At 39.3% G+C, this 23,991-nt stretch overlaps 1 protein-coding gene across 5 annotated transcripts in view; it reads right to left on the minus strand.

Moving 5' to 3' along the window:
• zbtb46 (zinc finger and BTB domain containing 46) overlaps positions 1-23,991 on the minus strand; it is a 91,250-nt gene that overhangs the window by 45,736 nt on the left and 21,523 nt on the right. For all 5 annotated transcript variants that reach the window (XM_059980640.1, XM_059980641.1, XM_059980638.1 and 2 more), the window contains exon 3: positions 22,121-23,100. In XM_059980640.1, coding sequence (XP_059836623.1) covers positions 22,121-23,100 — 980 coding nt within the window. The remainder of the gene's footprint in view (positions 1-22,120; positions 23,101-23,991) is intronic.

Raw genomic sequence — 23,991 nt, forward strand, 5'->3', positions numbered from 1 at the left:
ATAAAAACAGTGCAAATAGAAAAAAGAAAAAAATAATAATAAATAAGCACTAAATAACGAGAACATGAAATGAAGGGTCCTTGAAAGCGAGTCCATGTTATGGAAGTATTTCTTTTTTTGTAATTTATTTTTTTATTGAAGTTCATCATCAAACAAACATTTCCATAAGATGTATTTCACACATTGTACATATATATCATATAATCATTTATATCACAAATCTCCACGAAATATTTATCTGAGGTATACACTTATAGAAAAGAGTGGAAAGAAAAAAAGCAAAAGGAAAGAACTATGTACAAGTAGGGAGTGATTTTTTTTTAAAACAGATTCATTGATTTGTGAGAATAAAATCAGGCCTATGAGGCATTATGTAGTTAAACCATTTTTCCCAGTATGAATCAAATTGTTCCAGCTTATGGTTAACAGATGCTGTTATCTTCTCCATTTTGTAAATGTCCATTGTAATTTCCATCCACATATTTAAAGTTGGGCTCTCCTGTGATAACCATTTCCTAGTAAGAGTCCTTCTACCAGCCACCAACAGTATATTCATTAAATATTTATCTCTCTTCAACCATTCTTGAGGTATATATCCAAAATATATGGTCTTACTCTCTAAGGGTATTTCATATTTAAAGATGTCTTGTAGGGCATTGTGTATCCCCCTCCTATAGCCTTTGATAACAGGGCAGTCCCAAAAAATATGATAATAATTGGCATTTTGATTTCCACAATTTCTCCAGCAAACAGGGAGGTTACTATCATAATAGGATTTCTGAGAGGGTGTAATAAAATATCTTACCAAGTTTTTCCATCCAAACTCCCTCCATTTTTGTGAACTGGTAATACTTCCATTGATATCTCCATATTGTTGTCCATTCTTCCTCAGATATAATTATCCTTCCTTCCTTCTCCCATTTTGTTTTAATGTATGAAGTCGAATGTGTTTTAAGATTTGACAACCCCTTATACATGCTTGAAATGATTCTACTACCATTATCTGAATTATATGCTTTTCTAAAGAGCTCTATCAAGCATGCCTTGGTTACATTTTTAAGCGTCTTATGAACATATTGTCGCATCTGTAAATACCGATAGAAATCTTGTTTTTCTAATAAGTGTTTCTCTTTCAGTATTTCAAAACTGAACAGTGTTCCTTCTTTCATTATGTTGCAAAGAACTGTTATTCCTTTAGCTGTCCAGTCCTTAAATCTAGCATCCAATTTATTTGGTGTAAAATCTGAGTCATATGCACACCATTTAAGAATTGCAGTATCTCCCTCTAGATTATAAAAAATGACAGGGCATGTGAGATTGAGTGAAGTTATCCCCTTTGGTTCAGGAGCCTGATGGTTAAGGGTAACTGTTCCTTAACCTGGTCGTACAAGTCCAGTGGCTTCTGTACCTTCTTCCTGATAGCAGCAGTAAGAAGAGAGCATGTGCTGGGTGGTGGGAGTCTTTGATGATGGATGCTGATATCCTGCAACAACCTTCATGTAGATGCACTCAACAGTGGGGATGCCTTTGCCTGTGGGGACTGGACTGTATCCACAACTTTTTGTAGGATTTTCCATACCAGGCCATAGTACAGCCAGTAAATATACTTTCCACTACACAGCTATAGAAGACAGACATACTTTACTGATCCCGAGGGAAATAGGGTTTCGTTACAGTCACACCAACCAAGAATAGTGTAGATATATAGCAGTATAAAACCATAAATAATTAAATAATACGTAAATTATGACAAGTGGAAATAAGTCCAGGACCAGCCTATTGGCTCAGGGTGTCTGACCCTCCGAGGGAGGAGTGTAAAGTTTGATGGAATGACTTCCTATGACACTCACAGTTGCATCTCGGTGGAATGAGTCTCTGGCTGAATCTACTCCTGATTGTCAAAGATTCAATTGTCATGCCGAATCTTTACAAACTCCTAAAGCAGGAGTGCTGCCATGCTTTCTTCGTAATTACTCTTACAGTTGTAATTAAAAGTTAGTGAACCCTTTGCAATTACCTGGCTTTCTGCATTAATTACTCATAAAATGCAGTCTGAACTTCATCTAAATGACCATAATAGACACAATCTGCCTAAACCAGTAACACAAACAATTGTATTCTCGTCAATACTGAGTACACCATTTAAACGATTGTAGTCTAAGTTCAAAGTAGTACATGAAACTCTGGGGTAATGCCTTCTACAGAAGCTATTTAGAGTCTGGTGTTTCAATCAACAAGATGAGATCGTATGTGTGTGTTGTGGAGGTGCCCTGCTCTATAAAAGAAACACAGTCAGGTTACTGACAGAGCCTGCTCTTCTCAAGAAAGATCTGTTTACGAGCACCATGTCTTCATCAAAACTACTTTCAGGGGATCTTAGAAGGGTTTAGAGATGTATGAAGCTGGAAAAAGCTACAAAAGCATTTCTAAAGACCTGAGTGTTCATCAGTGCACAGTAACAGAAACTGTCTACAAATGGAGGAAATTCAGTACAGTTGCAACTCTACCTAAGAGAGGGTATCCTGCAAAGACTATACCAGGAGCATAACATGCCATGTTGAAGGAGGCGAAAAAGAAGCCAAGGCTAACAGCAAAAGACATGAAAAATCCTAGAACTTGAAGTCTCTGTTCATGTGTCCACTATATTTAAAAACATTGAACAAGAATGGTGTTCATGAAAGGACAACAGCGGAAACCACTGCTCTCCAAAAGAAAACACTGCTGCACATGAAGTTTGCAAAAGACCACCTGTATGTTCTACAACGCTTCGAGGACAACACTCTGCAGACAGGTGAGACAAAAGTTGAACATTTTGGCAGAAATGCACATTGCTATGTTTAGAGTAAATGGGCACTGCACACCAACATCAAATCCTCATCCCAACTGTTAAGCATGGTGATAGAAACATCATGGTTTCAGCCTGCTTTGCTGCATCCAGGGTCTGCATTCACTTTGCTTCAAGAGCTACATTCCAGCTTGCAATCATTGAGGGAACCATGAATTCAAAATTGTATCAAGGCATTTTACAGGAGAATGTTAGGGTAGCAATCGTCAACAGAAACTTAACAGAAGTTGGATGGTGCAACAAGACAATGATCCGAAACACAACAGCAAATCAACAATGACTTAAAAAGAAGAAATTCATGTCTGTGAATGACCAGGGCAGAGACCAGACCTTACCCCAATTCAGATGCTGTGGTATGACCTGAAGCGGGAAGTTCATGCAAGGTATCCTAGAAATATTGATGAACTGAAACAGTTTTGGATGGAATTCTCCCACACCATTGTGAAGTCTGATCAGAGGCTACAGGAAAAGTTTGATGGAGTTTATTACTACTAAAGCTGGTTCCACCAGTTAAATTAAATACAAGGCTTTTCCCAGGCTGGACTGTGAACAGTTAAACAATGTGTACAATAAAGATATGAAAAGCACAGTTGTGTGTTATTAGTTTAGACAGATTGCATTTATTTTTGTGACTTAGATTAAGATAAAAAACACATTTTATGAGTAATTAATGCAGAATACCAGGTAACTGCAAAGGATTCACAAACTTTTTCTTGCAACCGTACATGCTGGACTCAAGACAGGTCCTCCGAAACAATAATTTGGAATTTGAAGTTGCTAACCCTCCAACAAGGACTTGCTCATGGATCTCTGGTTTCCTCCACAACCTATCTTACAAAGTAGAGCAATATTCAATCTTAAAATTAGTCTTTCTCCAGACATTTAATTTTCTTTCCTCCTTTAATTCGAATAATTTTGCATCTGAAGTTACAACGTTCCATTTTGAATTGCACCTCTTAAAGTGCCATTAAATCTGTTGAAAATAGATGAAGGAACTTCAGATGGCCCAAGGATGAACCAGAGAAGCCAAATGCCTACAAAAGTTGCAATTTATCATGCCTCCACTTGATGCACTGACATGAGGTTATCTGCTGAAAAGTATTTGACTATTCTCCATCACCAAATGCATGGAGGTGTGGCAAAGCATGTTTCAACATCAACAAAATCAATTTACTCAGTAAAAGACTTGGAAGTAATGGAAATTTCAAATTCTCCCACTAAATTCATGCACAAATTTAAGCTTCACTGCTGCATGCTGCTGAGTTTTCATAATTCTTGCTCTTAGTTCTGAATTTCCATAACCTTACAATCAAAGCTATAGAGAAAAAGGGCTCTCTTCCAGGTAGAAAATTACCATTTTGCATCTCTACAATAATCCCATTTGCCCACATTAGAAAAATATCCTTCTATGCCTTGCCTATTTAAGCATCTACCAAATCTTCCTTTAAATGTGATTGGATCTGATTACAATTCTAAACAATAGAAAGGGTGCAGAGGAGATTAACAAGGATGTCTTCTGGATTAGGGAGCATACCTTACAAGAATAGGTTGAGTAAACTTGGCCTTTTCTCCTTGGAGTGACGGAGGATGAGAGCTGACCTGATAGAGGTGTATAAGGTGATGAGAGGCATTGATTGCGCGAATAGTCAGAGGCTTTTCCCCCCAAGGCTGAAATGGCTAACACAAGAGGGCACAGTTTTAAGTTGCTTGGAAGTAGGTACAGAGGTGATGTCAGGGATAAGTTTTTTTTTTAAAAACGCAGAGAATAGTGAGTGCGTGGAATGGGCTGCCAGCAACTGTGGTGGAGGTGGATACAATAGGGTCCTTTAAGAGGCTCTTGGATAGGAACATGGAGCTTAGAAAAATAAAGGGCTACGGGTAACTGTAGGTAATTTCTAAGGACATGTTCAATACAGCATTGAGCTGAAGGGCCTGTATGGTGCTATACTATGACAATGATGTCCAGATATCAGGCACTGTGTAAAGAAAATGTCTCCTCAAATTCAGTTTAGATCTCCTTCCTCTCACCTTAAAACTCAGCCTATCTAATCTCTACCCATAACTGAAGTCTCCTAACCCAGTCAACATGCCAGTGAATCTCCTATGTACTCCCCAATGCAAATAGATTCTTTTCATTTAAAATTTATGCTAGCCAACATTTTGTCAAGTTCCAATAAAATTCCCAATTTTTACATTTCATGCTTCACAAATGAAAGCAAGCATTTAAAGCATCACTAACCTATCTGTAGTTGCCACTGTCAAAGAATTACACACTTAAACACCAAGTTCCCTGTGTTCATCAACATTCCTTAGCATTTAGTGTTCATTTTACTCTTATTTGACTTCTTAAAACACAATACATCACCTTCCACTTGTCAAGATTAAATTTCATATACCAATGCTCCATGCCAGCGATCTATATCCTACTGTAACCCTAAACAACCTCACATGCTGGGCACACCACCAACCACTTCTGTATTATCCACAAACTCAACAATCATACCTTTACTATATCTCACTGAAATTCTTTTTCAGCTCATCACCACCACTGGGACCTAACAACAGCTTACCAGTCTTTTAAACTATCCCCAGGTGTAGCCCATCCATGTCTTCTAGTTGAAGATCCTGCCTCTCCCAGGGATGAGAACTTTGGAGCTTCTGTTGTCTCTTCTGCAGCCCTTGGTTTTTCCAGGATGTGTTGCGAGCTCTAAACTCAATCCTCCTCTTTTCAGAGGTAGGCTTGGGACCATCCATGGCAAATTAGGCTAATTTAAGTTCACCAAGGGGTTTATTGAATTCAGAACTGAAGTTGATTTGCTCTTGGTGGAAAAGTGAGAAGCAGGCAAAAGGGAAAAATAAGAACCTAATTAGTCAATACAATTTTTAAAAAATACAGTAAGAAATGGACAGTTATGAAGGGAATTGCTTTGTAAACAACTGAAGAAAAATATTAGGTAGTTAAGAGTGGAGAGAGGAAGAGTTGCTCTTCAAAACAAAATCCTACATTTAATCAAGCTATCAAAAAACTTCAAATTCTAAGGATTACTTCTACCTGAATAATGCTACCACACAACTTTTTGTCTATCAATTGCCAGCCACTATGTAAATTGGCAGGCTTGAAATCTTCACTGCTCCAAGATGACATTGGAATTAATTTATTTTAAAATTTTTCCAAGAACCAGTGAAGGAGAGATCAGTCAAGTTGTACTGTTCCATATGCACAATCTGAGTACATGCTCTAAAGCAGCAAAATTTAAGACCTATTTAACAGACTGTTTCCTTTTCACTCCACAGGCAAATTAATACATGTCACAAGTGAACAGAGAATAAGGGGAATATTAATTACATCTTTAAAATGCTATCTTAATTAACTAAACTAAATTTAGAATACCAGCTTTCCTAACAAAATTGAAACCTAGGTAAAGTCACTTCTGTCGAGCTGCGGAGAAAACCTTTAGCAGTTCAAAAGATCCATTGCTAATTTAAAAAACTCATTTACTTAAAGTGTGCATTCACATTTAACGTTATATCACATATTCAAATATATTTTATCCACAGACAATCTCTAACCAAATATCAATAAAGACCAGGCTTTTTTATGCTCAAATCCCACCTGAGGGAAATATGCAAGAGGGAAAAGTAATTTAGTTAATTTTATGCTCGTGTGCTAACACTCTATTGCTGAAACTAAACTCAACACAAACATCCCACTAAGATAATTTCTTTTTTAATTGAAACAGTGGGAGCTGGCCATGTTACACTGAGGGACGCATAACAAAGGCAAATGACATGCAATTCATTCCTCTCGTAATTTCATGAAGCAGAAGGCTTTGAGCTTTTGTTTTGAAAAAGGGAGGCTTACAGCATCACAGTAAGAATTTATAATTATATAAACAGAAACTATGCAAGTATATGCTACTATATGCCACATGATCTGTGAGAGAGAATTAGTGAAGAACTTTTGATTAGAAAATTTGGGTTAGAAAAACAAAAAATTAACGAAACAGTAGACAGCAGGGCTAGCCTTTCACCAGTCAAAATATTCTGAAGGAGATGCACAAGATATTATTCTGTGGCATTGAGGCACAAGGAAATATTAGAATGGATACCCTAAGGCTCTGGCAGAACAGTAAGCTTCAAGTACCTTAATGGGGGACCCAAGTATTCAGCATTTGAATTTGAAACTAATAAGCTGGTAGTTTCAAAATAATAAGGAAGTGGAATAAAGTAGGAAAAGTACACTGTTTTTCATGACATTGGGGGGAAGGGAAGAGGAGGGGGAACAATAAGTTGCAATGTCAACATGAGTGAATCTGCAGATGCTGGAAATAAATAAAAACACAAAATGCTGGCAGAATTCAGCAGGCCAGACAGCATCTACGGGAGGAGGTAGTGACAACGTTTCGGGCCGAAACCCTTCATCAGGAGTGAAGTAACATGGGATGATCGGGGGGGGGGGGGGGGGGGGAGATAAGAAGTGGGGGGAGGGATGAAGTAGAGAGCTGAGAAGTGATAGGCTGAAGGGAAATGGGCTGGGGGAAGGTGGAGAATTATGGGAAATACAAGAGAAAGAAAGGTAGGGCTGGGGGAAGGTGGAGAATTATGGGAAATAGAAGAGAAAGAAAGGTAGGGCTGGGGGAGATTATAGTGAGGGGGGGAAAAGAGAAAAAGAGAACCAGACTAAAATTATAGATAGGAATGGGGTGGGGAGGGGAAGGGGTATCCACGGAGGTCTGTGAGTTGTATGTTCATGCCGGCAGGTAGGAGGCTACCCTGGGCAGGAGATAAGGTATTGCTCCATTGACCTGCAATGTCATATTGTCTAAAAAAAAGCTACATTCACCATTCTAAACATGCATCCAGAAACTGATATGCAAGGCCATCTCTCATTGGCACTATTGGGTCTCAACCACAAGATGCTTTAACATATTCATATGGTCTTTCACCCTCATTTAAGTTATTCCCAGACTTTCCCCAACATCTTACTACTCCCAGCACCTGTCTTCTCTTACATATCTCCAGACATGCAGCAGCCAATCAAATGACACAAACCAATTAAGCCTTTGGTGAATTGCTTTACACTACATTCTATTTAAAATTTACAAATTATGTATTATACACTGCTTGGGATATCAAGGATGTGTCAAAAGCAACTGCCAAAACATAGAAGATTACCAATATATTCACAAATAGGTCAAAAATAATTTGAGCATCGTCACTGGCATCATCACTAAGCAACGGTCTATTAAAACAATAGTCTCCTGCAAGAGAGCTGTTGGGGTCTTGATTATGTGTTATATTTGAGACGGGAATAGTTTTAATTATATAGGTTAACAGGTTTGACCAGGTTTTTATTCTTGTCTCTTTGATATGATTGTCTATGAGAACCACTTTGCCTTTCTAATGCTTGGTACTAGAGGGGGGCAGTTAATGTTCAGTGTCTGACATTGCTAAGTGACACTCACAGATGTTACAAAGTAAAGGGTTGTATGCGAGGGGTGGTGGGGTGGGAAGGAGGTAACTCAGGGCTCCATCACCAATTTACAACAACAGATCCAGGGGAAGATGAGTAACACAGATAAATTAGAAAATCTTACTATTGTATAATTTAATGTTAGAGGATTAAACTCTCCCTACAAGTGTTCAAAGGTTTTAGCTTTCTTATGCAGAAAGAAAATAGATATCGCGCTGTTACAGGAAACACATCTTAAACCTAATGACATTCCCAGGGTTCAAAACCACTTTTATAAACCCGTTGTGGCATCAGCTGATGGTACTCGTACCAAAAGAGGTATGATATGAGATGCAGTATTAATGTATCAATTGAAAGGACTGGTGCCGACAATGAAGGACATCTAGCTTTTTACTGTACATTTATTCAGGGTAAAAAAAAGTTGTAATTATTAGCCTATATGACCCAACTATATTCAAGGTTGAATATTTTTTCCCTCAATTACCTCACAATTACTGAAGTTAAGTGACTACCAACTATATGTTGGCTCAGACATGAATGATTTGGTAAACAATAACATCGTTAAATCTTCCTCAACTATATCAAGCTCCCAAGAATCTGTTTCCAAAGCACTTAACCTTTTTCTGATTTAAATTTTAACTGATGTGTGGAGGGTGCATAATCCATCTGTAAAGTCTATACCTTCTTCTCCGCAAGACATAAAACCTTCTCTCAGATAGATTACATTCTTATATCCTCCGGTTTGTTGCTTTTGGTACACTCAATAAAATTATTGCCCAGATGTCAATCTGATCACAACTCAGTCATATCTACTTTTAATTACGGCAAAATTAAAAATAAGGCTTTTAGGTGGAGGTTTAACTCCACCCTTTAAAAAAACACAACGAATTTCTAACACTGAGAAAAAAAACTGATGGAATTTATAAACTTGAATAAAAATAGTGTCTTGGATGTGACAGTGATTTGGGCCTCCATCAAGGGTTTCTTACAAAATGACGCCGTGTGGTTCAGTTCCCACCTATATAAAAGCCGGCTTCAAAAGATTTCTACCCTAGAAGACTAATGTAAGGTTTTGGAGAATGATCTCAAGAGGAGATGCACTGTAACAAAAGAAAACGAGCTCAAAACAAAACAATTAAATGATTTATTAAGAAGCAGGGCAGAATATATGATCCATATAACCAAACGTAAGTATTAAGCAGAAGGCAGTAGACCAAGCCATCTTCTGGCACTAACACGTAAACAATAGGAAGCTAAAAGGTCTACACCAGCAATTAGGTGTGCTAAACGTGGAGTAGTAACTTCAACAAAAGAAATAAACGAGACATTCAAGAATTACTTTAAAGAACTGTATACAAGTGGCTCAGTTCTTTCTGAGAATGACTTCAGATTTTCTTTTTTAAGTGGATTAGACCTCCCTACATTGTCATCGGAGGACACCAAAACTCTAGACTCTCCTATTATACTGGATGAGCTACTTAAAGCAGTCAAAGCTACAAATAAGGGCAGTACGCCAGGTATAGATGGCATACCTCTGGAACTTTACCTAGCACTTTGGGATATTCTTGGACAAGTATGGTTAGAAATATTAAATTATGCTATTGGAAATGGCATTTATTTTCCATAGAGATCTAAACACAGCTCTGATTACAGTTATACCTTAGCCCAGTAAGGACCCCTTGGAGTGTGCAAATTACCATCCAATCTCCTTGATAAATGACGACCTCAAGATATTTTCCCAAAGTCTTAGCCAGTAGACTTGAGATAGTAGATAGGAAAATAATTAGCCCAGATAAAATGGGCTTTATCAGCGGACGTCTCGCATCTGATAATATTGATCGGCTTTTACGTGCACTGAGTGCAACACATAAAATCCCGCCTGCCTGTGGCCTGTTATTTCTTGATGCTGAAAAAGCTTTCGATCGCCTTGAATGGCCAGATCTTTGGAGAGTTCTAAAAGAATTTAAGTTTGTTGATAAATTTATCAATATGATTCAAACACTGTATGCTAATCCTTCAGCCCAGTTATGTGTGGGAGGAGGTTTCTCAGTTATTTGACATAGGACGGGGCACACGACAAGGAGACCCTCTGTCTCCCTTATGTCTATTGAACCACTTGCACATTTAATTAGAAACTCTCCTCAGATCTCCCCTATTACAATAGGTACAACATCACATTCAATATCACTTTACGCTGATGACACACTAGTTTATATAGCAAATGCTCAACAAACTCTCCCCTATGTTTTAAAAACAATGGAGCAATCTGGATTTCTTTCAGGATACAAAGTTAATCTATTAAAATCAGCACTGATGCTGATTAATACAGATAAAAGTAAGGTGTCTATCCCTCCCCAGACTAAGGTTACAAAAGAAGTCCTCTACTTGGGCATTAAAGTTAATACTTCCCTATCGTCTGTGGCTAAAACAAATTACTCTTTAATTTTGGGAAAAAAAGAGGATATTAATAGATGGAGACACCTGACAGCATCAGTCCCAGCCCGTATAATCGGTCATTAAAATGAACATCTTACCCCCGCATTAATTTTATCAGCTCAATGATCCCACTTATGCCTCCAGCAGGATACTGGCAAAAACTGGATTCCTTACTACGATGGTATGTTTGGATCGGTAAACGATCCAATATAAAGTGGTCAGCTCTACAATTCAAAAAGTCAAATGGGGGATTGGCATGGCCAGAATTTTAAATTGTATCACTGGGCATCTGTATTAAAAAGTCTTAGCTATTGGATGGAGGAGGATAAAGTTCCATCATGGAAAAACATAGAACAAGAGCTAATAGCACCAATAAAGTTGAAGGACTTTCTCCTTATAAGTATGTCTACCAAAAAATGTGATTTGTATTACGGTCCAATTTTAACCCATATGCTACAAATGTTTAGAGCTGCAGAAAAATTCCTGAAATTTAAAAGCTTATGGTGCAAATCTTCTCCATTATGGAACAATCTGGGGGGGAAACCATTCACTAACAGAACTTGAGAGGATAAAGGTATTATTACTCTTCAAGATATTAATGGGGCAAGTACTATCCTTAGCTTTCAAGAACTGGTATCTCAATATAATATTGATAAACACTCTTTTCTTCAACTTTAAAGTAAGATCAGCTTGTAAAGCCTACGGGTCAGATTTAAAGGACCATCCCATTTTAAGTTAGATACAGAGTGCTCCAGGACAGATAGTGTCATATGTCAATGATAACTTAAACTCCCAGAAATATATGCCCACATCAGGAATGAAAGCCTGGGATAGGGACATATCTGAATTGGGACAAGACTTAGATTTGGATGCGATTTGGGATAATGCTGCCAGTGCTTCAAAAAACCCAAATCATCAGTATAGAGGTGGCCCCCCGTTCTTCAAAAGTTCACTTTATGACAGCTCACTGCTACGAAAGACCTGCATTAGTACCTGTTTTCCCTAACCAAAGAGGATTTTCACTTTTGCTAAAAAAGACACCCGCTTTATATGTGTTTACCCCGAGAAATACAACCATGACTGTGAAGCCTTGTGCGGGCAGCTGTGTGCATGTGTGTACATGCACATGAATGTACTTGCCAAATTTTTTTTCTCCAAATCGATTTCAGCTCGCTGGTCTTCCCCATTCCAATAAGTGAAACTACACTGTACATACAATATTTCTACTGTATATAGACTGTATATCATATCATTCCTGCTTTTACTATATGTTGTGGTATTTCAGGCTTTGTGTTATTTAGTATGATTTGGAAGGTTATTTTGTAGGTCTGGGAATGCTCAATTATTTTTCCCCATATAAATTAATGGTAATTGCTTCTTCACTTTATGACATTTCAGCTTACAAACAGTTTCATAGGAATGCTCTACCTTCGGATAGCAGGGGAAACCTGTATACACTTGAAATTTTGTCAGAGCATATTTAACACTGAGAATTAGACATCAAATGGGACTGGTTCCTGGCCCAAATTGCTCATTTTGCCATTGGTTCTTTTATACATGTTTTATAGGAATGTCCAGGGGTTTGGTTTGTAGAGGAAGGTTATTAATACTCTTACAGGACTAATGGGGGTACAATTACCAATGGACCCCGCTGTACATCTTCTAAATGATGACTCCCACTTTTCCCTTACGGAAAAAACACCCAAAGTCTGGCCGGCAGCCTGACTGCAGCTAAGAAGATTGTAGTCCAGCATTGGAAACCTCCCCATGACATTTCAAGTATTCACTGGTTTTGAAGCTTTTTGGACATTTCTTACCTGGAACTATCAGCAGCAAGAGTAAATGGCGCATGACCAAACACAATCTTAATGTGGACAAATTTGACATTTAACTTAAAAGATCTTCTGTTTAAATAAGAATGCTCTGTCTGTGTAAGCACTACTATTCAGTTCGTTGGTGGAGGGGAGAGGTATGGGGGGAAAAGAGGGGTGGAGAGGGGGTGAGGATGAAAGTTGGGGGGTAGCTGGGTCAAACAATCATAATGTAATCAGCAACTGGTTGTATTGAATTAAATTTGTTAGTGTTGCAATAAAAATAGTGATAAAAATAATGAGTATAAAAATGAGGAAAATCTGGAGATTCTATAAATAATCCCAGACAGTGAAAGAAAAATACAGCATGGAAATAGGCTCGGAGACTGCACCAAATTTGAAACCCCATTTATACTAGCCCTATATCAGTCCCATTTTTTATTCTCCATTCTCTTCAACTCTTTCCAGATTCTACCATTCACTTTACACTTGTAAGTTTCTATAAAATTTCTACATCTATTCTGATTTAAATAAGCTTTTAAAATCCACATACTGGAAGATTTTACTAGACTTGAGCAATAGCATATTATTTATCAACTCAAATGATGATTATTCCAATGAAAATAGACATACTTTATTGATCCCGAGGGAAATTGGGTTTCGTTACAGTCGCACCAAGAATAGTGTAGAAATATAGCAATATAAAACCATAAATAATTAAATAATAAGTAAATTATGCCGTGGACATTAGTCCAGGACCAGCCTATTGGCTCAGGGTGTCTGACACTCCGAGGGAGGAGTTGTAAAGTTTGATGGCCACAGGCAGGAATGACTTCTTATGACGCTCAGTGTTGCATTTCAATGGAATGAGTCTCTGGCTGAATGTACTCCTGTGCCTAACCAGTACATTATGGAGTGGATGGGAGACATTGTCCAAGATGGCATGCAACTTGGACAGCATCCTCTTTTCAGACGCCACCGTCAGAGAGTCCAGTTCCACCCCCACAACATCATTGGCCTTACGAATGAGTTTGTTGATTCTGTTGGTGTCCACTACCCTCAGCCTGCTGCCCCAGCACACAACAGCAAACATGATAGCACTGGCCACCACAGATTAGAACATCCTCAGCATCACCCGGCAGATGTTAAAGGACCTCAGTCTCCTCAGGAAGTAGAGACGGCTCTGACCCTTCTTGTTAACAGCCTCAGTGTTCTTTGACCAGCCACAAACTGCAAACACTTGTTTTGAAATAACATTGTATAGAAAAACATAAAATCAGCATTTTGCTGTGCAAATCAGCCCACACCCTTGGGTGATTTGAATACCATTCCCCACCTTCTAAACCTTTAACTCCCATCATAAACATGGCTGCTTTAGTACCAGACACCAACATAACTCAATGTAACTTAATATATTTCCATTGGCTAGTCTGTCCAAAAGATCCTCAGATATTTATTCATATTAGTTGACAAGAATCTGTCACTGGAAACACAGATGATTCTGTATATGCTAGAAATCATGAGCAAAACACAAAAAATACAGGGGGATCTCAGCAGGTCTGGCAGCACCCATGGAGGGAAATATCAGGTCAAGATCCTTCATCAGGATCTGATGAAGGGACTCAGCTCAAAATATCGTCTCTATGAATCTCTTTCAAATGGCACTAAATTAATTCAACATCTAATCCTCCTCCTGACCTGATGATCAGCGGAGGTGAGTATGACTAGATGAAAACTAGTGATGCTCATGGGAGAGATGATTGCCCTCCACTAAATATTGGTCTCTGTGCACTTGCAGCACAGTCAAGAGCATGTTCAGTTTTATAAAAATGGAAGCTTTATGCTCTCCTCAGAGGCAGTTGTCTATTTCAACTTCATTCTCAAATTTAGTTATTTTATACATGCCTGGACCAAACCAAGTGAACACAAAAGTTCTGGCTGATTGTCTTTTCAACAGGTACAGTCATCCCTCCTTATTCGCAAGGGATTGGTTCCAGGACCCCTCACAGATACCAAAAAATGTGGACGCTCAAGTCCCTTATTCAACCTGCCTCAGTGTGGTGGACATTAGGACCCAGCGAAACCCCAGACCTTATTTAACCTGTCTCAGTGCGGTGGACATTAGGAAGGACCCAGCGAAACCCCAGACCTTATTTAACCTGTCTCAGTGCGGTGGACATTAGGAAGGACCCAGCGAAACCCCAGACCTTATTTAACCTGTCTCAGTGCAGTGGACATTAGGACCCAGTAGCGGAATCCACAGTGTTTCTGTTCACGAAAATAATCACAATTGAAAATAAAGTTGAAATAATAAAGCGATCAGAAAGAGGTGAACTGCCATTGGTCATTGGAAAAGCTTTAGGCTACAGTCGATCAACGATCTGAACAATTTTAAAGGAGAAAGTGAGAAAGGCCCTGCCCTGATGAAAGCTACAATTATTACTGAGCAGCACATGGAAGGAGAGCACACTTGGAAGTGGTCTGTCACTGGATCGAACTCAGGAACTTCCCGAGCTCGGCGCTGAAACATACGTTCTAAGTGTTTCATATGCATAGTAAGGTAAAATATATACTATATTCTAAGACAAACGTTTGACTAACTGATGCTAAATAATACCAGATGTATCTGTTCCAACTTACATAGTAAGAGAACTTCCGATTTTCTTTTCAATGCCAATCCATGGTAACCTACGCACATCCTCCCATATACTTTAAATCATCTCTAGATTACTTATAAAACCGAATACAATGATAATGCTATGTAAACTAGTTGTTAAGGAGCTCCAGCACCCAGGGCATGCCCTTTTCTCACTGTTACCATCAGGTAGGAGGTACAGAAGCCTGAAGGCACACACTCAGCGATTCAGGAACAGCTTCTTCCCCTCTGCCATCCAATTCCCAAATGGACAATGAATCCTTGGACCCTACTTCTTACCCTATTTTTAAAAATATACAGTATTTCTGTTTTTGCACGTTTTTTTAATCCACTCTACATATAATTGATTTACTCGTTTACTTATTATTTTTAATTTTTTTCTTCTGTTGGATTATGTATTGCATTGAACTGCGGCTGCTAAGGTAACAAATTTCATGTCACACGCCGGTGATAATATACCTGATTCTGATTCTTTGTACAGGCAAAACACGACTTCCATTAAGTTTGTCACGTTTGGTAAATAGAAACATACAGTGAAATACACCACTTGCATTAACAACCAACACAACTGAGGATGCACTGGGGACAGCTCAGCAGTATTGCCACATTCCAGTGCCAAATGCCCACAATGGCCAGCAGAACAACATAGAACACAACAAGCAAGAAAACAAGTCCTGTCCCTCCATCTCACCGACGTACATAAAACAGTCCTTTAGCCTCCAGCAGACTCAGATTCAGACCTGCAGATACTGGGCATTCGACTACCCCAGCAAACTCACAGAAATTCGCAGTCTTGGCTGCAGCCAATGGGCCTCTACTTCCGGAATTCCAATTCAGCCCTTTGCAGTTACCGGGTCCGAGTGCAAGGTTCGATTCAGTTTTTTGACAATATAAACACTGGCTCAGATCTAAGGCGAGAACTGATTTTGCTCGTTCTCCATGATCTTCACTCCTCTGTCCAGGATGCAGAGAGTTTCGCTGTTCATTGTTGGGTCAATTTAAACACTGTCCCAGACTGAAGAGTCAGGGAGTCAGTCGGGAGAAGAGCCAATTTCACTCATTCTCCACGGCACTAAGGTTATGAAGACTGCTCCGGCTGCTGTGCTCCTGCCACTAATATGATGAACTGATAAGCAAGGCTTTGGTCCTACTCCAGGGTTCACTCAACACACACAAAATGCTGGTGGAACTCAGCAGGCCAGGCAGCATCTATAGGAAGAAGTACAGTCAACGTTTCAGGCTGAAACCCTTCATCAAGACTATCTGAAAGAAGAGATAATAAGAGATTTGAAAGTGGGTTGGGGGGGGGGGGGGGGAGGAGGAGAGATCCGAAATGATAGAAGACAGGAGGGGGAGGGATGGAGCTCAGAGCTGGAAAGTTGATTGGCAAAAGTGATACAAGGCTGGAGAAGGGGAAGGATCATGGGACGGGAGGTTTAGAGAGAAAGAAAGTGGGAGGGGAGCACCAGAGGGAGATAGAGAGCAGGCAAGGAGTGATTGTGAGAGGGACAGAGAGAGAAAAAAGAGAGAAAGGAAAAAAGGGGAAAAAAATAATAGATAAATAAATAAGGGATAAGAAGAGGAGGGACATGAACAGAAGTTAGAGAAATCAAAGTTCATGCCATCAGGTTGGAGGCTACTATAAGCCTACGGAGTCTCACAGCTACCTGGACTATTCCTCTTTCTACCCTGACTCTTGCAAAAATGCCATCTCCTTCTCACAATTCCTCCGTCTCCGCCGCACCTGCTCTCAGGATGAGGATTTTCATTCCAGGACGAAGGAGATGTCTTCCTTTTTTAAAGAAAGGGGCTTCCCTTCCTCCATCATCAACTCTGCTCTCAAACTCATCTCTCCCATTTCACGCACATCTGCTCTCACCCCATCTGCCTGCCACCCCGCTTGGAATAGGGTTCCCCTTGTCCTCACCTACCACCCCACCAGCCTCTGGGTCCAACATATAATTCTCCATAACTTCCGCCACCTCCGACGGGATTCCACCACCAAGCACATCTTTCCCTCCCTTCTTTCTGTTTTCCGCAGGGATTGCTCCTTATGCGACTCCCTTGTCCATTTGTTCCCCCCCCCCCATCTATTTGCATTGTAGTTATTAATTTCAATTTTTAAAACCAGCTGTTTATTTACTTGCATTCATATCACTGATCTGACCATTCTGGAAGAGTAAAGGGAATGGATAGACCAAGACAATGAATTTAGAGCAAGTATACACCGCACTGCAAAAATAACAATATACGAAGGATAAATCCAGATTGAATATCATAAGCAAAACAATACGCTGAAAATTTTCAGATCATCTTTGGAGAGAAAGACGTAGTTAAATGCATCAGGTTTATTATCTTTCATCAGATGAAAGATCAAAAGCTCATCAACCCGAAACATTAACTCTTCTTTTCTACAAATGCAGCCTGGCCTGCCAAGTGTTTCCACCATTTTCAACTTTTGGTTCACAGTACAGCATTTGCTGTTCTTTAAATTTGATCACTAATGAGAAATTAGGCATCATTAATAATATTATCTTCACTTCCTGGAGATAACTGTTCACATTACTTTCCAAATCTGGTTGGACTATAAAAATAGGAGCAAACATAACAATTACACTCAATTTCCAGGCAGAATGAATCAAATTTCAAAATAATAAGAATGGTTAATAAACCATCCTCTTAGTGATGTAGTCGAAAACCAAGAGGGAAAACAGCAAAGTTCCCCAACAGTTAACCTCTCAAGCTCCAACTTACCTTTCAGAAATTCTGAATGTAAAGTAACTAACTGAGACAATTCAAAACAGAACTGTTGGGCAGCTGGTGAAAGCACAAATGGACAAGAAATGAATGCCTCATTATTCTTTAATTATGAATACAGAATTATCTTAATTTGCAATAAATGTGGGTAAATACATTCTTTATTCCCATATATCCACTTTAAATTATATTTTGAACTGTAAAAGTATCTAACTATGTTGTTAAACCCATAGTTCACACATTAAAGTATACAATTAGGTAAGAGTACAAATGATGATTTGAAGTATAAAAATCCTGAAAAAATTTCAGGTGACCAAGAGCTGCAGGTTGATTATCTCTCAAAGACTGAGAAAACTTAGACCAAAGATCTTAAGTTGTAGAAGAGAAAAGATAGAATGAACAAATGGAAATAAGGGAGGGGAAGAACAAAGAATGACACAGGTAGCTCTGGATGACAGTGGTTTCTTCGTGGGAGCTGATTTGTATGGAAACAAACAGGATAACCGAAAACAGAAGGAAGGAAATATTAAAGTCTGATAAGTGGAAAGTAATATTCCTGCTAAAAACATTGCTATGCAATTTCAATGTACAACAAGAGAATCCAGCTACCTACAGTGATAACAAAAGCATGTTTGCCTCTACTGTTTGAGACATTGAGTTCAAAAGTTAGGAAATTATGTTGCAGTTTTATAAAACTCTGGTTAGGCCACATCTGGAGAATTCCATTCAATCTGGTCAATGTGGAGGTTCTGCAGAGGGTGCAGAAGAGGTTTTCAGATGCTGACTGGATTAGAGGGCATGTGCTATAAGGAGAGCGCATGCATTTAAAATGAAGGGGGAAAGTTCAAGGGAAATGTGCAAGGCAAGTTATCCCCCTCCCCCACCACGTCATGTGGTGAATGCCTGGAATGTGCTGTCAGAGACTGCAGTGGAGGCTGGTACATCAGAGGCATTTAAAAGACTCTTGGATTGCTTTTCTCTTAAATATAGCCAATGAACCGGCCTCAACTGCTTCCTGTGGCAGAGAATTCCACTGATTCAACACTCTCTGTGTGAAGAAGTTTTTCCTCATTTCGGTCCTAAAAAGCTTCCCCTTTATCCTTAAACTGTGATCCCTCGTTCTGGACTTCCTCAACATCGGAAACAATCTTCCTGCATCTAGCCTGTCCAATCCCTTTAGAATTTTATACGTTTCAATAAGATTCCCCCCCCCCCAATCTTCTAAATTCCAGTGAGTATAAGCCTAGTCGATCCAGTCTTTCTTCATATGAAAGTCCTGCCATCCCAGGAATCAATCTGGCGAACCTTCTCTGTACTCCCTCTATGGCAAGAATGTCTTTCCTCAGATTAGGGGACCAAAACTGCACACAGTATTCTAGGTGCGGTCTCACCAAGGCCTTGTACAACTGCAGTAGAACCTCCCTGCTCCTGTACTCAAATCCTTTTGGTATGAATGCCAACATACCATTTGCCTTTTTCACCGCCTGCTGTACCTGCATGCCCACCTTCAATGACTGGTGTACAATGACACCCAGGTCTCGTTGCATCTCCCCTTTTCCTAATCAGCCACTGTTCAGATAGTAATCTGTTTTCCTGTTCTTGCAACCAAAGTGGATAACCTCACATTTATCCACATTACATTGCATCTGCCATGAATTTGCACACTCACCTAACCTATCCAAGTCACCCTGCATCCTCCTCACAGCTAACACTGCCGCCCAGCTTCGTGTCATCCACAAACTTGGAGATGCTGCATTTAATTCCCTCATCTAAATCATTAATATATATATTGTAAACAACTGGGGTCCCAGCACTGAGCCTTGCGGTACCCCACAAGTCACTGCCTGCCATTCTGAAAAGGTCCCGTTTACTCCCACTCTTTGCTTCCTGTCTGTCAACCAATTTTCTATCCACATCAATACCATACCCCCAATACCGTGTGCTTTAAGTTTGCACACTAATCTCCTGTGTGGCACCTTGTCAAAAGCCTTTTGAAAATCTAAATAAACCACATCCACAGACTCTCCCCTATCCACTCGACTAGTTACATCTTTAAAAAATTCTATAAGATTCCTCAGACATGATTTTCCTTTCACAAATCCATACTGACTTTGTCCGATGATTTCACCTCTTTCCAAATGTGCTGTTATCACATCTTTGATAACCGACTCTAGCATTTTCCCCACCATCGATGTCAGACTAACCGGTCTGTAATTTCCCGGTTTCTCTCTCCCTCCTTTTTTAAAAAGTGGGGTTACATTAGCCACCCTCCAATCCTCAGCAACTAATCCAGAATCTAAGGAGTTTTGAAAAATTATCGCTAATGCATCCACTATTTCTTGGACAACTTAAACACTCTGGGATGCAGACCATCTGGCCCTGGGGATTTATCTGCCTTTAATCCCTTCAATTTACCTAACATGTATTTCCCTCAGTTCCTCCATCTCACTAGACCCTCGGTCCCTTACTATTTACTACATCAGCACCTAAGACACACTAAAAATTTCTACTCTCCACGACTGACACATACTCAGATGCTTTTCAACTCTCTATCCCACTTTGGATAATGTTTAAGGCCAACACAAGCCTGAATAGTCGTGTTTTATCAAGGTACATATCTGCCCTTTAGACTCTACTCTGAACTCAAAGTTTAACCATTTTTCTCTCCCCACAGATTGTGCACAACCCTCTGATCATTTTTGTGCAGTTCCTCCCCCACTGTTCTGCAACAGCTTCTTTCCCTCTGCCATCTAATTTCTCAATGGACATTCACTCTGAATTCACATGAAAACTATCTCACTACTTTTTTTTATTTTTGCACTATTTATTTAACATATGTACTTACTGCAATTCACATTTTCTCTATTATGTACTGCATGGTACTACTGCCGCAAAGACAAACTTCATGACATATGTCAGTGATAATAAACCTGATTCACCATCATTAGTACTTAAACCTCAGCCAGAGATCAGTTATAATTTAGCATGATTCCACCACCCATTTGGTTGGTATAACCACCATTTGCGTAATTTTTCCCCTCGCAACTGCCCTCCTCCTTTCCACTCTTATTCCTCTTCTCTAACTTAAAACATGTTTGATTGCCAACTTCATCTGACAAGTCTGAAGGACTACTACTGTTCTGCTTCCATGGATGCTGCTCGACTTAATTACTATTTCCAGCATTTCATATTTGTATATTTCAGATTCCACCAACTGCAGTTGTTAGCTTTATTTCTGTTCAGTACATCCTTGAAAACTTGTGCTGCACAGTATTCACCTAACTAGTGAGATTACAGTAAAAATGAACAAGATTAATGAAGAACAGCTGTTTTGTGAAAGTTAATCAAATGCAACAATTGGAATGAATTAGCACTATCCCTCAATCTGCAAATTTAAATCCCCAGCATATCACCCATATCCAAATCAACTGCAAGTGACGAGTGAACTCATGTCTATGAAAAAAAACACAAAAACTTAGATATGCTTACAGACAATTTGCAAGACTACTCATCCACTCCAGTGGCAAAATAATAGTATAGGATAAGGAAACAACATCACTCCACATACTCCTTTTAATGCCAATTGAAATAGTAGACCCTAAATTGGCAAGAGGACTTCAAAATCCTTCAAAATGCAGTGAATTCACAGCAAGACCTTGCAAAGCTTCTCCAAGCTAAAATTTGGTCATTTAATATTATGACTTACAACTGAGACACAAAGGACATTTCATATCTGAACAAATAAAGTGCTGTAAAAAATTATCCCTTTGGAGCAAGACTGTTTACTCCAAATAGTTGATAGTGCTTTTCATTAGAAAAGCTACCCCTCTGCCATCCAATTTCTGAATGGACATTGAACCCATGAACATTACCTCATTACTTTTTTTATTTCTATTTTTGTACTATTTATTTAACTTAGCTTTTTATATGTACATACTTACTGTAATAGATATTTTCTATTACTTATTGCATTGTACTGCTGCCGCAAAGACAAATATTTTCATGACATATATCAATGATATTAAACCTGATTCTGAGAGGTGAACAGCCATCTTCTTTGGTATAATATCTGATGATCCAATAAAGGCCATTAACTTTTATGTACATGACTCCATAAAAGTGCATACAAACACTTTGCTTACCTGTCCCATCACGGCTACTGTATGGCCATCCACCAACAGTAAGCATTGACGGCATTGGAGAGCTGGGTCTGCTGTCCACTTCAACGTGCTGTGTAATGTGGCGCACTGTTTGTTTGTTTTTGCGATTCTTTTTCCTGCCAGATAGCTGCCACCCCTCAGGGACCTGATCAGAAAATGCAGTCTGTGCTGAAGTGTTGCTCTTTCCAAGGTGGGTTTCTCTCAGTTCAGCACCTCCATAATGTGAAGGAGATATCTGTTCCTCCTTAACTCTAAATGAATTGTAACCAATGTCACTGGACCAGAGTGATTGTGAAGAGATGTCATCATGACTGTCAGTTTTCTGCTCATGTTCCTCTTTGCTGTAGCTGCTTCCACCATCATGACAACTTGCAATTGCTGAATCTCCAGAAGAATTTGCTGGGCTTGTCCGTCGCCTTTCTAACCAAGGAGAACTGCTCCTGCCCACTGCTACCGGGGTGACAACATCAATGCTGCTGCTCGAGGGAGCTCCCATATCATACTCCATAATATCCTCTGATGGTTCAGTCTTTATGCTGATATCTAAAGCTGCTTTGATAAAACTGTGACATGCCTGAACTATGTCTGTCATTTGCAGATAACTTGCAGCTGACATCACCTCAATGACATTCTTGCTCGTCAACGCTAGGTGCGCTGAGTACATAAAATCTATGATTACTTTGAAACCCTGCGCAGTGACTATGTCCAAATGAGTCACAGTAGCCTGATCAGAGGACATCTTTTGCACCTGACAGTACAAAGTCTTGAAGTAGCGGCTACTACCAAGCAGAACATTTTTATGTGCTTTAAAGATTTTCCCCTCGACAATGATGCACACATCACAAAGGATGCCATGCTGCCGCTGTTCATTCAATTCCCGTAACAAGTGACGGTAGTGTGATGGGATTTCCATATCATCTTTTCGATTGTTTATTGACAGATACTGTTGTTGCTTCTGAATTCTAGTGAAAGAATAAAGTGGAGAGAAAAAAATAAATCAGTCTTACATACCAAAAGTGGCTCTGTGTATGAGAAACATGCTTCTTTTTTGACAAAATTAACATTATCCTTAATCGGTTCAGATCAATGGTATTTAAAGCAAAATGTCCGATGTTGCAACACAAATGAAAAATGTGCTCCACAGTATGTATATGCCAGGTCAAAGGCCTATCAGACAAGTCTGTAGATTTAATACAGAAAGTCCGCAAACGAGGTGCTCAATCTGTACTTGCTCTCCCCAATCCAGAAACCACCACAGTGCGACCAATGACCTTTAAGCAAATAAACCAAGTACATTGCTGGGACCCATTCTGAGAAGGGGTCCCAATCCCAAGATGTTAACTCTTTCTTGCCACAGTATGTGGCTGGACAGCTGAGTGCCCCAATGCTTTTGTCGTTTTACATTTCCAGCTTGTGTAGTTTTCGTTTTGATTCTCTATGTACTTCATAGTTGACCTCAAAGTCAGAGTAAGTGCAAAGATTTAGGAGAGTTCAGTCATTTCAAATCATGCTACTCCATTCCATAAACCCAAGATTAATACTGCATTCCAAAATCCCTTCATTCCCTTGAACACAAGGAAAAATCTATTTCACTCTTTTTCCTTAACCTAGAGTATGCCCTCAGTTTTAGATTCACTAGACTGAAAAAGAAGCCTTCCATCATCTATCCAATAAATACCCTCTCTAAATGTCTGCATTTCAATGACACCTTTCCTTTTGCTGAACTTTTACCTCCCTTCCCCTCATTGGACATGTCCCTCTCCCATAAATCAATAGAGTCAATTTATAATTTATTGCTTACAAGCCATACATTTCTTTCATTAGTATAGAAACCAATACAAAATGTTCTATGT

Source organism: Hypanus sabinus, chromosome 9 (assembly GCF_030144855.1).
Source record: "Hypanus sabinus isolate sHypSab1 chromosome 9, sHypSab1.hap1, whole genome shotgun sequence".
Taxonomy (NCBI): Eukaryota; Metazoa; Chordata; class Chondrichthyes; order Myliobatiformes; family Dasyatidae; genus Hypanus; species Hypanus sabinus.